Source organism: Myotis davidii, unplaced genomic scaffold (assembly GCF_000327345.1).
Source record: "Myotis davidii unplaced genomic scaffold, ASM32734v1 scaffold545, whole genome shotgun sequence".
Classification (NCBI taxonomy): domain Eukaryota; kingdom Metazoa; phylum Chordata; class Mammalia; order Chiroptera; family Vespertilionidae; genus Myotis; species Myotis davidii.
The window spans coordinates 241,403-252,981 of record NW_006296634.1 but is presented as its reverse complement, the minus strand read 5'-3'; the positions used below and the strand labels follow the sequence as shown (position 1 = coordinate 252,981).

The following is an 11,579-nucleotide window of genomic DNA, read 5'->3' as shown; positions in this document are numbered from 1 at the left end:
TGGCTGCGGGAGACCTCCGGTTCGGACGGCCGTTCTGGACGGCACCAGCCGCGGCGGGACCGGTACCGCTCTTTAAGGGTCGGGCCTTGATCTCAGGGCACCTAATGCGGTTGTCTCCCAGGAGGCGGGCTATCGGAGCCCTCCTACCCTGTCTCTCGGCTCACGGGCGCTCTCAGGAGCAGGTTTAAACGGCCAGAAGCCCGCCCCCATGCTCCCCTAGGACCCAGCCAGGGAGACTCAGAACAAGCATGTCAAACTCGCGGCGGCCTGGCCAATATAATGGTATGTAAGAAATGTTTTAATAAAAATTTCATAACTTAATTTTTATAATATCCTGTTATACATAATCTGTATATACAAAAGCCTAAGCGACTGTCCTCCGACTGGTAGCCATGACACTCACTGACCACTAGGGGGGCAGACACTCAAGGCAGGAGCTGCCTTGGCAGGGCTGTTCTCTGCTGATGCACCCAGAACCAGAGAGGAGGGAGCCGGATTCCAGGGTGCCTCACCTGAGAACTGCCCTCTCACAATCCAGGACCCCCTTGGGGGATGTCAGAGAGCCCGTTAAGGCCAATTCCCACAGGCCAGGCCAAGGGACCCCACCGGTGCACGTGCACCAGGCCTCTAGTTATTAATAATGAACTGCAATGTTCGCTAATGACTGATGACTATAATTGTGTTGGATTCATTTCCCTTACACGCCTTACGTGCCGGTGCACCGTTTCTCTCCACTAATACTAGCAGCAAATATTTTAGCAGCCGATTGCCACGTCATTAGTCTTGTACTGACTTGTTTGGTGTGCGCAACAGGAAATATTTTGCTTTCAGAGAACAAGAAAAATAGGTTTATTTGCATTATGCTTATTAATTTGTGCAGCTATTCAGTGTCTGGTAAGTTAATGTTCAAGAAAAGTATTTTTTTAAAAATTCTTATTTTATGTTAATAATTACTCATTTATTTCAGCCCTTTGTATTCAGCGTGTCTCTATTGAAATATACCTACGTTTCTATGAAAATTGAAGCTTTTGTTTTTTTGCAGCCCACATAAACTTAAACCTTATTTGGCCCATGTTAGCCTTTGAATTTGACATGCTTGCTCTAGAACATCACCTCTGACCACTGCCTCTACACATATACTCTAGGTTTGATTACTAGTACAAAATTCCTTCAGTACTCAGATATCAACTCATCAGGAAGCCTAGTATATCCTGCTTCAGGCCAGGTTGTGTCTCGTCTGAGCTCCCACACCCTCTGAGATTTCCTAGTTGTACTATATACTATCTTCTGTTTTGTTCTTCTTCCTCCTTGTTAGTCTCAGAAAGTGGAAATCCTATTTTATCCCCAATGCTTAGTATAGTGCCTAGGATACAGAAGACATTAGCAAATATATTTATTGAATGAAGTCAGATCTCCATCACACCCATGCCCTCATGTGACTATAGGCAGCCACCAACACCAAGCACAGACACAAACACCCACTTCACACAGGTTAACCCCCAACCCTGTCCCAGGCCCAGTATACTCACACTCAGTGAGGTCACTGAGGGATTTTTATTTGTACTTATTTTGCTATAAAGTGTTGCTGAGGTAGAGCCAACTGTCCAAAGCTGGCAAGGAACACAGGGACCCAGGGAAAGGAGAGCCAGGGTCCTAGGATGTAGTGCAGGGCCTCTCAGTTATCCATATAAACAATTAATAAATTGGGCAATAAATATACAGGGTGCACAAGGTTGGAGGGACAGGCAGAGAAGGTTCCAAAGGGTGAGAGGCTGCATGTCCCTGGGGAATGAAGGGGTACAGAGTTGGGCATGGACCCAGAGCCTCATTACCCCGGTCCTCCCAGATCCATTTAGGACATATGGAGCAGAGAGGGTTTCAGTCGAAAGGCATCCAGAAAAGAGAAGATGCCCCGTTTTCGAGGGGCAGCCCCTGCACCTCCAACCCCTCCTTTGAGTAGGGGGAGAGGCAGGGGACCTCCTGGGGAGTCCACAGAGCTGGTCCGCTTGAGTCGCAGGCGGGCACGGGCCTGGGCACCCCAGGCCTTGCCTCGAGATGCAGAAGCCACAAGACACTTCTGGTACTGAACCTAGGGAGAATGGGTACGTGAGGATCCAGTTCCTTTCTGCCTCGGACTCCCTGAGCACTTCTGCAGGGCAGGGGACTGGCCAAGGTTTCAGTTTGATATGAGGCTCGTGGTCCACCACATCTACAGCATTCCCAGGTAGCTCAAGAACAAACACATAACACTTGACATTTACTGAGCATTTAAGGGGGGCTGGACACTGTGCTAAATGCTTTGTATAATGTAACAATCCAATTATTTATCAGGTGTTATTATCCTCATTTTACCAATGAGGAAATTGAGATTTAGAAAGAATGCATGACTTCCCAAGGTCACCTAGCCAAAAAATGGTAGAATTGCGATTCAAACCTAGTCTGTCTGACTGCAGACCTGTGCTCTTAACCACACCTTACCACTATGTTGTCACCTTACCACTATGCGCGCTCTCTCTCTCTCTCTCTCTCTCTCTCTCTCTCTCGGACTAGCCCCTAGCAGAGTGGATTCCCTAGTCAAGGAGGTCTTCCACTCAACTCCATTCCCCATGCAACTGCCCTAGTCTTCTCTCATTTGAATTCAGCAGGGTCCTCAATGGTCTTCCTACTTCTTGTGTCTTCCAAATCTTTTACCTACACTATCGCTTAAGTAGACTTCCTAATCTACAAACCTGATTTCACTGTCCTGCTCAAAACTTTTTAATGGCTCAGAATGCCTCCGGGCAAAATGAACTCATCCCCCCTGACCTATAAGTTCTTCCATGACCTGGTTTCTGCCATTTTTTCTGCCCCCATCTGTCACTCCATCCCACTAGCACTCCAGAGACACTAGTCTCTCAGATACACTAACTAACATCTCTCACCTTCACAGCTGGAGTTCCCTGTACCTGGCACACCTTCTGTCCTACTCCTCCTCACGTAGCTAACTTCTTCCTTGGACCTTCAGCTCTCCACTTCCTATCACCTCTTACAGGTAGACTTCTTGAACCCCTGACCGGACCTTCTCCTCCATTATCCTGTAGTGTACAACTTCTTTCTGGTCTGTCTCTGCTTTAACCTAAGGCCATGCCCTCTATAACACTGAATTCCCAGGGTCAGGTATGGTCCCTGCAGGCATTCATATATTTGTTGAGTGAGTAAAATGAAGAGTGAGAGCATTCCACATTTAAATGCCCACAGATACCAGGAAATAACCTAAATGAAAAAAAAAAAGGAAAGACAATGCCAACTGATAGGGCACAGCCCCTACACTATTCCAGCCCAATGCTGAAATGTATGCATGATTCTGACAGTTTAAGAACAACAAGAATAGCAATTATTGTGTGAAATGTCCTGGCAACTCATTAAAACTTATTCAGAAGAGCATGAGGGCCAAATAAAATGCTAAGAATCATGGTCAACCCTGGTATCACCGATTTGTGATTCTGGAAAGGCTGCCAATCCTGAGCCCCAGTCACCAGTACAAAGCAGCTGCAGGGCCACCCCACCCACCATCCCACCCCTAACTCACCATGCAAGCAGCCTGCACAGCTTCAGAGAGTCCCCCTGCATGGGGCTGGCACCAGAAGGCTGCGCACTGGAAGCTCTGACGTCCCAGGTCAGCAATGAGGCCAAAGGTGTGCGGGTCGCGGCCGACACCAATAAAGGTCACCAGGCGCACAGGGCACTGCCATAGCGGCTCCTCCTCCGCCTCAGCCTCTGCCTGCCCACACCAGGCCTAGTCACTAGAGGGCTCGGCGCAGGTGGACCCACTGAGCTCTTTCCTAGAGCAAGCCATGATACCCAGCATCCCTACCCCACCCCCAACCCCCCAGCCCAACGTCACCTTCTGGTACCTGAATGGGGTGTGCAGTCATGAGAGAGTCAGACACACTGAGCATGGAGGGGACCCAGGCATCCCGGTCCCCTCGGGTGGTGAGGGTACCAATGGCTTCATTCAGCACATCCATTCCTGGGGGGACATACCCACTGTGGTGTCTCCCCGACATAAGAAGGAAGGAATCTGCAGGGAGTGTCAGGCCCCTCTCCGTGTCTTGGAATTCAGAGAGATGAGAAGAGAACACCTGGGGCCGGGCTTAGAATCCTGGGCTGGGAAAGGTGGTACATCCAGGCCATACAGGGCCATGGAAGCACGCTGGGAAGCTGGTAGATCCCGCCTCACCCACCTTCCCCTTGCCTTAGCAGCCCACCACTCCCTCCAGCCCACTCAGTCCTCACCCATGGCTTTGGTGACGGGCAGGGTCCCCATATACAGTGCCTGGTACTTCTGAGCAGCTTGGCTCACCGCATCCAGCAGCTCCGCTGAAATACACACAGCCTGTTAGCCTGCACGCTCTCTCAACAACCCCTCTCCCCGCCCTTCTGAGAGCTGGAGCAAGCAGAGATAGAAGAAAAGACAATGGATGTGCCTCCAATCCAGGGCTTGGATTCCTGGAACCAGAAGTCCCATATCTCCAAGGAAGTACTAAGTAACCAGGACCCCCTCCCATCTTTCACTAAAAGAGTCTGTTGCTGCAACACAGGACCTCCCTCCCCTTACCTTGCCTCGGCAGATCTTCAGGGGAGATGGTGTCTAGGGAACAACAAGGGGAATCACCACTGACCCCAACTCGCTCTGACAAGATCTGAAACAAAATGCAGCTGGCTTGAGGCACAGGGAGAAGGGACTTGAGGTAAGGGAGTGCCGACCCCCCTGGCAGCTTCAGACCCAGCTCCATCCCACATTCCCTACCCCACTCCTGGCCCTTACCTGAGCACAGAGCCCATGTAGGGCACTGGCAATGGCCTTGGCAGGGACATCACAGCGAAACACATGGCACTTGAGCATACAGCTGTCTTTGTCGCCCGCCACAAAAGCGAAGTCCCTGGCAGGTCAGAGATGGGGCTGGGGTAGAGACTGGGTAGGGGCAGTCTGCAGAGGCTGGAAAGTCAGGCAAGGGATATGGAAAGGATGGACAGGGAAGTCAGGGCTGGGGCTCAAGGCGCCTGGCCGTCACTCACCTATCACTGTTCCGGAAGCATGTGGGAGCACAGGAGAGAACCAGCTCAGCCTCTCAGGCTCTCCCCCATCGGTCCCCGCTGAGCTGGGCCCACCCTCCCCAACCAGGGCTGCACCGGGCAGGGAAGGCAGAGCTTGGATCCATGTCAGAGGATCTGTGTCCAAGGGTTTAAGTGCAAGGGATCAGCATCAGTGGGGAGCACAGCCTGCAGTTGGCGCAAGGAGCAACTTCCACTTGAGGGGATGTTGGGGTCCTCACCGGCCCTTGGAGCTGCCCACACCCCATACACGGATGTGCACCAGAGGCTGGCAGTGGATCAGACTGTGGTCCAGGGGATTCACCAGGCTCATGGCATCCTTCTTCAGGATCATTAGCATGTTCTGGCCCTGCCAAGGACAGAGGGCAGCACAGAGCTCAGATGAAGGTGGTTGCCATGGGGAACAGACAATTCAGAGACAACCACCTCTACTGGACCCTGAGCTGAATCCTTGAAGGGCTGGCTAGCTCACCTCGCCCCAGGCACCAGCTGGGGGCTGGCTCCGGCTGCGGGTCTGGGCCAGCTGCTGGATGCAGTTACTGACCGCAATACTGCTCTTCCCTGGTACCAGGTCCTCTTCGGGTACCTCTACCCAGCCCAGGGAGCGGACTGCAAAGCACTGACAGGTGAGGAGAAAGGACGGAAGGGCCCCAAGTGAGTAGAGGTGGAGCAGGGTAGATGCCACAGGCTACACCCATATGAACCCTCTGATCCCCCCCCCCCTTGATCATCTCTGCTCAGCCCAATCCCACCCCTGACTACCCTTGGGGCCTTCCCCAATGCCATGGGCTGGCCCTCAGGCCCAAGTCACTACCTTAGCCCCTGGTTCCATGCTCTGGATGTAGGATTCCTCACCATACCAGGACAGAGAGTTACTGGAACAGAGCAGAGCTGGTAAGGGACCACACTTCCTACAGAAGGGACATTGGTGGGGCACAGACTACTTAATAGGCAAAACGTGTGGGATAAGACCCAGAATATAAAGTCCCAAATATGAAACCAGAGCAGGGAGGCCCCAGGACATATTAAACAAATGTAACATAAAGAGTATGACTTAGAATCTGAGGAAAAAATCAGGGCACAGGACATAGAATAAAAGTTGTAAACAGAGCAGGGTTCAAAATGTGAACCAGAGCTCCAAATGGGGACAAGAGACCCTAGAACACAGGACAGTGCCCAAGGTCCAGAACACGGTAAGTCAGGGCGCAGCACAGGGAAAAGAACATGTGGCAAAAGACAGAGCTTGGAACTAGACCAAAACTCAAAATACTGAGTCAAAGCATGAGTCAGAGTTCAGAACCTGGGCTGGGAAGCAGACTGTGGATCCAGCTGCATCTCTGAGGGCCATGGAACCCCCTGGCCCGCCTGGCCTATCCCTGTTACCTCTGGTCCAGTGAGCTCTCCAGGCTGGAGAAGGATCTCCCCTTGGGGGGCCGAAGTCCCCAAATCCCTTCCGGCCTCTGCAGAGAGGGGGCCAAGTCAGTGTAGCAGCAGGCTAGGTCCACGCATGGGCTCAGGCCCCCTCCTCACACTCCACCTACCGTGCCTGGCTCCTCTGCATCTCCTGGCTCCCAGGTTGGGCGCTGCCACTGGGTCCTACCGCTTGGTACGTGCCAATAGTAAGTACCTGCAGCATCGTGGATCTTTCTCCAGCCAGGGGGCAGGCCCGGCTCTCCCTCCAGACTCTGGTCCCCCCACAAGTCATCTACAGGAACACGGAACGAGGAGGGGGAACACGGGATTGGAGAAGGAGGGCATATTTGTGGATGCAGAATAACACCTTGTCAACCCTGAGCCTGGAGGTCCAGGCTCCCAATCTTGGATATTATTACAGTGCAAAGATCAGGGTTCATTTGTACCCTGGTTCTCACCCCAGGACCGACCCTCCTCCCTGAGTTTGAGCCTTGGGGTAGCCATTCGCCTTCCCTCTTCCCCTCTCAATGCCCGGTCCTCCCTCCCGTCGGACCCCTCCGTGCACACCATCGCAGTTGACCAGAATTATGGCCAGCATGTAGTCCTTGCCCAGCATAGCCCCGACCGCGGCCCCGCCGGCCTCTGCCGGCCTGCACTCTCAGCCCAGCTCGACCTCTGGAGCTGCTGCGCCGACAAGCCCAGCCTCTCTGCGCCGGAGTCACCGGGCCAGCGGACGCCACACAAATACGGGGCGGAGCTGGGGCCGTCCCGGGGTTGAAATATGACGGGAGGAGCGGCGCCGCGCGCCGTTCGGTGCGGGGGCGGGGGGAGGAGCGCCGAGGCCAGCGCACCAGCCGACACCACCACGCAACTGTGAGCTCAGCAAGCGGCGGGTGACCCACCAGGCGAAAGTGCGCGGGGCTCTCACGCGCACCGCTGACAGCAGCACGCCCAGGTCGTGCGTGCGCACGCGCAGCTGAGACCTGAGGGGAGGAATCACGTGGGGGTACCTGTGGGCAGAAGACCGCCTGAGCTCCGCTGCCAAAAAAGCGCCTCCGGACCAGCTGGCCCGGCTCAGGGCTGTGTGTGGACCTAGGAAACAAGAGGTTACCCTCGGATTCCTGGTCGGAGCACATGCCCGGGTTGCAGGCTCCATCCCTAGTGTGGGGCCTGTAGGAGGCAGCCAATCAATGATTCTCTCTCATCACTGATGTTTCTATCTCTCTCTTCCTCGCTGAAATAAAAATATATTTCCAGATACATTTTTTTTAAAATATATTTTATTGATTTTTTACAGAGAGGAAGGGAGAGAGATAGAAAGTTAGAAACATCGATGAGAGAGAGACATCGATCAGCTGCCTCCTGCACATCCCCCACTGGGGATGTGCCCGCAACCCAGGTACATGCCCTTCACCAGAATCGAACCTGGGACCTTTCAGTCCGCAGGCCGACGCTCTATCCACTGAGCCAAACCGGATTCGGCCAGATACATTTTTTTAAAAAAAATTTTTAAGAAAGCGCCTCCAACCTTTCAAAAAAAATCTCCCGGAAGTGCCTCCGCCCTCACTAATGATGGGCACTTGGTATGAGGGAGGGGAGGCGGGGCTGCGCCTGCGCAACAAGCTCCACGGGGGAAGATGGCGGATGACAAGGTGAGTGACCATGGGGTGGTCTGCAGTCGGCGTGGTATCCACACTTTTTCAGTCCCGGGGGAAGACAACGCGTGGGTGAGATGCCGCTTGCTTTCCCTGGGGGTGGACTTGTGCTCACGCCCGCGGCAGAGTGTGGAGTAGATGGGGGAGCACTCCAGGGGGCAAGCAGCTGAGGAGCCAGGGTGCCCCTCCGGGTCCATCGCAGTACCTAGTTTCTCACATTCAAACCCGTCCGCTCTGACACACTCCTGACTCTGCTCCATTCCCTAGCCCTGGGAATGTGCCCTCCCAGAGACACCTTGTTTCCAATTCATAATGACACACCCTCATTCAAACACTCGCTGGCACACACTGAAGTTCATACTTCATGCGTCAGAATCTCTCAGTTCATGGATCCATACTCCTCCAGACAGCCGTGCCCCGCCCCTGCCACCTCCCGCGAGCATGCAGAGGCACACATTCAGTTTGGGGTGGCCTTGGGGGAGAAGCCCAGGCAGAAACCAGATTTACCTCCAAATTGTCCAGGGAGCTGCCTTGGCACCACTCACACATTTACTGAATACTTGCTAGTCCCTGCATCAGGACTTGGGACTCAGTAGACAAGACAGACTGGTCTCCACTTCCACGTAGCTTATAGTCAAGTCATTAGTATTTTCCTGATGGATCTAATTAGCTGCCCTTCCCGCTTTCCCTATACACTGCTTACTCTATGAAGTTCCTGCAAGTTCCTGATGCACATCCCATCTGTCACCCCCTCCCTGGCCCCAGAGTGAATTCCATCCTTTTCAATGCCCTTTTGTCCTTTACCAGTGTCATCTCAGGAAGGTATTTATGTAAAGAGATTTCTCAGGCTCAACCCATCCCACCTCCTCCCCGGCCTCCGATAGGCTGGAGCGGGGGATGGGGCCAGGTCCGTCTGCTGGAGCCAGTCTCTCCCTTTCCGTAGGACTCTTTGCCCAAGCTTAAGGACCTGGCCTTTCTCAAGAACCAGCTAGAGCGCCTTCAGCAGCGTGTGGAAGACGAAGTCAGGAGCGGTGTGGGCCAGGTAACACTGCATCTGGCGCTACCCCCCCCCCCCCTTGTAGGCTCCATTGCCCAGCATGCTTTGGAATGGGTGGGTGGTGGAGATTTATTCAGCAAATGCTTAGTGAGGGCCTGTTCTCTGTGACTTCAAGGAAATTTTCCCTGGGAAAATGGCACTTGATCCGGGATCTTAAATAGGGGTTAACTAGGTGAAGGGGGAGGAGGGAACATTCCAGGCTGATGGAACAACATATGCAGTGTTCTTGCGGGGGGAAGTAGCATGATGAGCATGGAGGTGAAAGCCGTTCAGTTTGGCCGCAGTAGTGGGTGAGCATGCTAGGAAATGAGAAGCAAGCAGGGTCAGGTTCCTTGGTGGCCTCGTGGCAGTAGTTCTGTGTGTGGAGCCTCCTAGCCCCAGGATTCTGAGATTATGTGACCAGAACCCCTAGGTTATTTTTCTGCCTCCAGAACCTTGAGAAAATCTTTGTAGGGCGTACTACAACTTTCCAGAGTAAGAAGGAGCAGGTGATGGGATGCTCTCAGCCCAGACCGAGTAGCTCCTGGTTAGAGAAGGGGAGAACCTACTGAGTTCCCTCCTGAATCTTTTTCCACAGGATGGCTCGCTCTTGTCCTCCCCATTCCTCAAAGGCTTCCTGGCTGGCTATGTGGTGGCCAAACTGAGGGCGTCAGCGGTATTGGGCTTTGCTGTGGGCACCTGCACTGGCATTTATGCAGCTCAGGCGTATGCTGTGCCCAATGTGGAGAAGACAATAAGGGACTATCTGCGGTCGCTGCGGAAAGGGCCCGACTAGCTCTGGATCCTGTGGGGGAGGCAGGATGAGAAGCTGGGGCCTGCAGGTGGAGGCCTTTCGACCACAGACACCATATCTGGCTTCCCTGGCTGTCACCCAATTACTGTCTCCAAGTTTCCTGCCTCCTTCATCCTTGTTTCCCTTCCTGCAGAGGGTGGGTAGTGGCTCATCAGCCAGTATCCTCCATACCTCCTTCCCTCCCTGACCCAATGGGACTAATCCCAAGACTGTGGCTTCTAAGGCCACCAGACCTTTCCCACCCTAAGTGTGGAGTTTGCAGCTGACATACCACAGCTCCTGCCTCCTGGGAGCCAACTCCATATCTTGATTCTCCTCAAATGTGTCACATCCTCACTGCCCCTTGTTAGTTACACAGGCCACCCAGGGTCTGATGTGGGCATGAGTGTAGAGGACGGGGGAGTGCCAGGCCTGGGCCGTCCCAGGCAGGCCCGCTGGACTTTGATGCTACTCCTGTCCACTGCTATGTACGGTGCCCATGCACCATTGTTGGCACTGTGCCATGTGGATGGCCACGTGCCCTTCCGACCCTCCTCAGCTGTGCTGCTGACCGAGCTGACCAAGCTACTGTTGTGCGCCTTCTCCCTCCTGGTAGGCCGGCCAGCATGGCCCCGGGGGGCCCCGCCCTGGCGCCAGGCTGCCCCCTTTGCACTACCAGCCTTGCTCTACGGCGCTAACAATAACCTGGTGATCTATCTTCAACGGTACATGGACCCCAGCACCTACCAGGTGCTGAGCAATCTCAAGATTGGAAGCACGGCCCTGTTCTACTGCCTCTGCCTCCGGCGCCGCCTCTCTGCACGCCAGGGCTTCGCACTGCTGCTGCTGATGGCAGCGGGGGCCTGCTATGCAGCCGGTGGCCTCCAGGACCCTGGGAGCACCCTCCCGGGGCCCCCTCCAGCAGCTAAGGCTGGCCCCATGCCCCTGCATATCACTCCACTAGGACTGCTGCTCCTCATCCTGTACTGCCTCATCTCAGGCTTGTCCTCCGTGTACACAGAGCTGCTCATGAAGCGACAGCGGCTGCCCCTGGCGCTGCAGAACCTCTTCCTTTACACGTTCGGTGTGCTCCTGAATCTAGGTCTGCATGCAGGTGGCGGCCCCGGCCCAGGCCTCCTGGAGGGCTTCTCGGGATGGGCAGCGCTCGTGGTGCTCAGCCAGGCCCTGAACGGACTGCTCATGTCGGCCGTCATGAAGCACGGCAGCAGCATCACACGCCTCTTCGTGGTGTCCTGCTCGCTGGTGGTCAACGCCGTGCTCTCAGCGGCTCTGCTGCGGCTGCAGCTCCCAGCCGCCTTCTTCCTGGCCACTCTGCTCATTGGCCTGGCAGTGCACCTGTACTATGGCAGCCACTAGCCCCTGACCACCTTGACTCCTGACCCTGGAGGTTGGGCGTTACCGTCAGAGCCACCTCCCAGCTCCCTTTCCCTCAGCAGCCCTGTTACAAGTGCCTTGTGAGAAAAGCTGGGGAAGTGAGAGCAACCAGATGGGTGGATGAAGGTGTATCCCTGAGAGACTTGTAGAGTGGGTTTGGTTAGGAAACTGGAAACTCTAAAACATCACCCTC

General features: G+C 54.4%; 2 protein-coding genes across 3 annotated transcripts; one reads left to right on the top strand and one right to left on the bottom strand.

Annotated features, from left to right (window-relative positions):
• Positions 1–1,535: 1,535 nt before the first annotated feature.
• On the bottom strand, positions 1,536–7,325 carry APBB3 (amyloid beta precursor protein binding family B member 3). 2 transcript variants are annotated; one of them, XM_006772422.2, is made up of 13 exons: positions 7,075–7,325; positions 6,636–6,799; positions 6,478–6,554; positions 5,909–5,969; positions 5,567–5,713; positions 5,316–5,443; positions 5,059–5,064; positions 4,808–4,922; positions 4,598–4,682; positions 4,276–4,359; positions 3,894–4,009; positions 3,569–3,760; positions 1,536–2,089 (listed from the first exon to the last, which is right to left on the bottom strand). In XM_006772422.2, exons 1-13 carry the CDS (start codon positions 7,121–7,123, stop codon positions 1,853–1,855), a joined length of 1,461 nt encoding a protein of 486 aa, XP_006772485.1. In that variant the 5' UTR covers positions 7,124–7,325; the 3' UTR covers positions 1,536–1,852. The 2 variants fall into 2 exon arrangements, with proteins under 2 accessions (XP_006772485.1, XP_015425091.1); XM_015569605.1 differs by having other exon boundaries at positions 5,909–6,005; positions 7,075–7,227.
• Positions 7,326–10,378: 3,053 nt separating this feature from the next.
• SLC35A4 (solute carrier family 35 member A4) lies at positions 10,379–11,573 on the top strand. The gene has a single exon (XM_006772417.2). It carries the CDS (start codon positions 10,394–10,396, stop codon positions 11,366–11,368), a length of 975 nt encoding a protein of 324 aa, XP_006772480.1. The 5' UTR covers positions 10,379–10,393; the 3' UTR covers positions 11,369–11,573.
• The last annotated feature ends 6 nt before the right edge of the window (positions 11,574–11,579 follow it).

Excerpts from the sequence above, each read along its gene's own strand:
- APBB3 (XM_015569605.1), bottom strand. The coding sequence starts at position 7,123 with ATGCTGGGCAAGGACTACATGCTGGCCATAATTCTGGTCAACTGCGAT. Across the intron at positions 6,800-7,074 it reads AATTCTGGTCAACTGCGATG|ATGACTTGTGGGGGGACCAG; the intron begins GTGTGCACGGAG and ends GTGTTCCTGTAG. Across the intron at positions 6,006-6,477 it reads GAGAGCTCACTGGACCAGAG|GAAGTGTGGTCCCTTACCAG; the intron begins GTAACAGGGATA and ends TCCCTTCTGTAG.
- SLC35A4 (XM_006772417.2), top strand. The coding sequence starts at position 10,394 with ATGAGTGTAGAGGACGGGGGAGTGCCAGGCCTGGGCCGTCCCAGGCAG.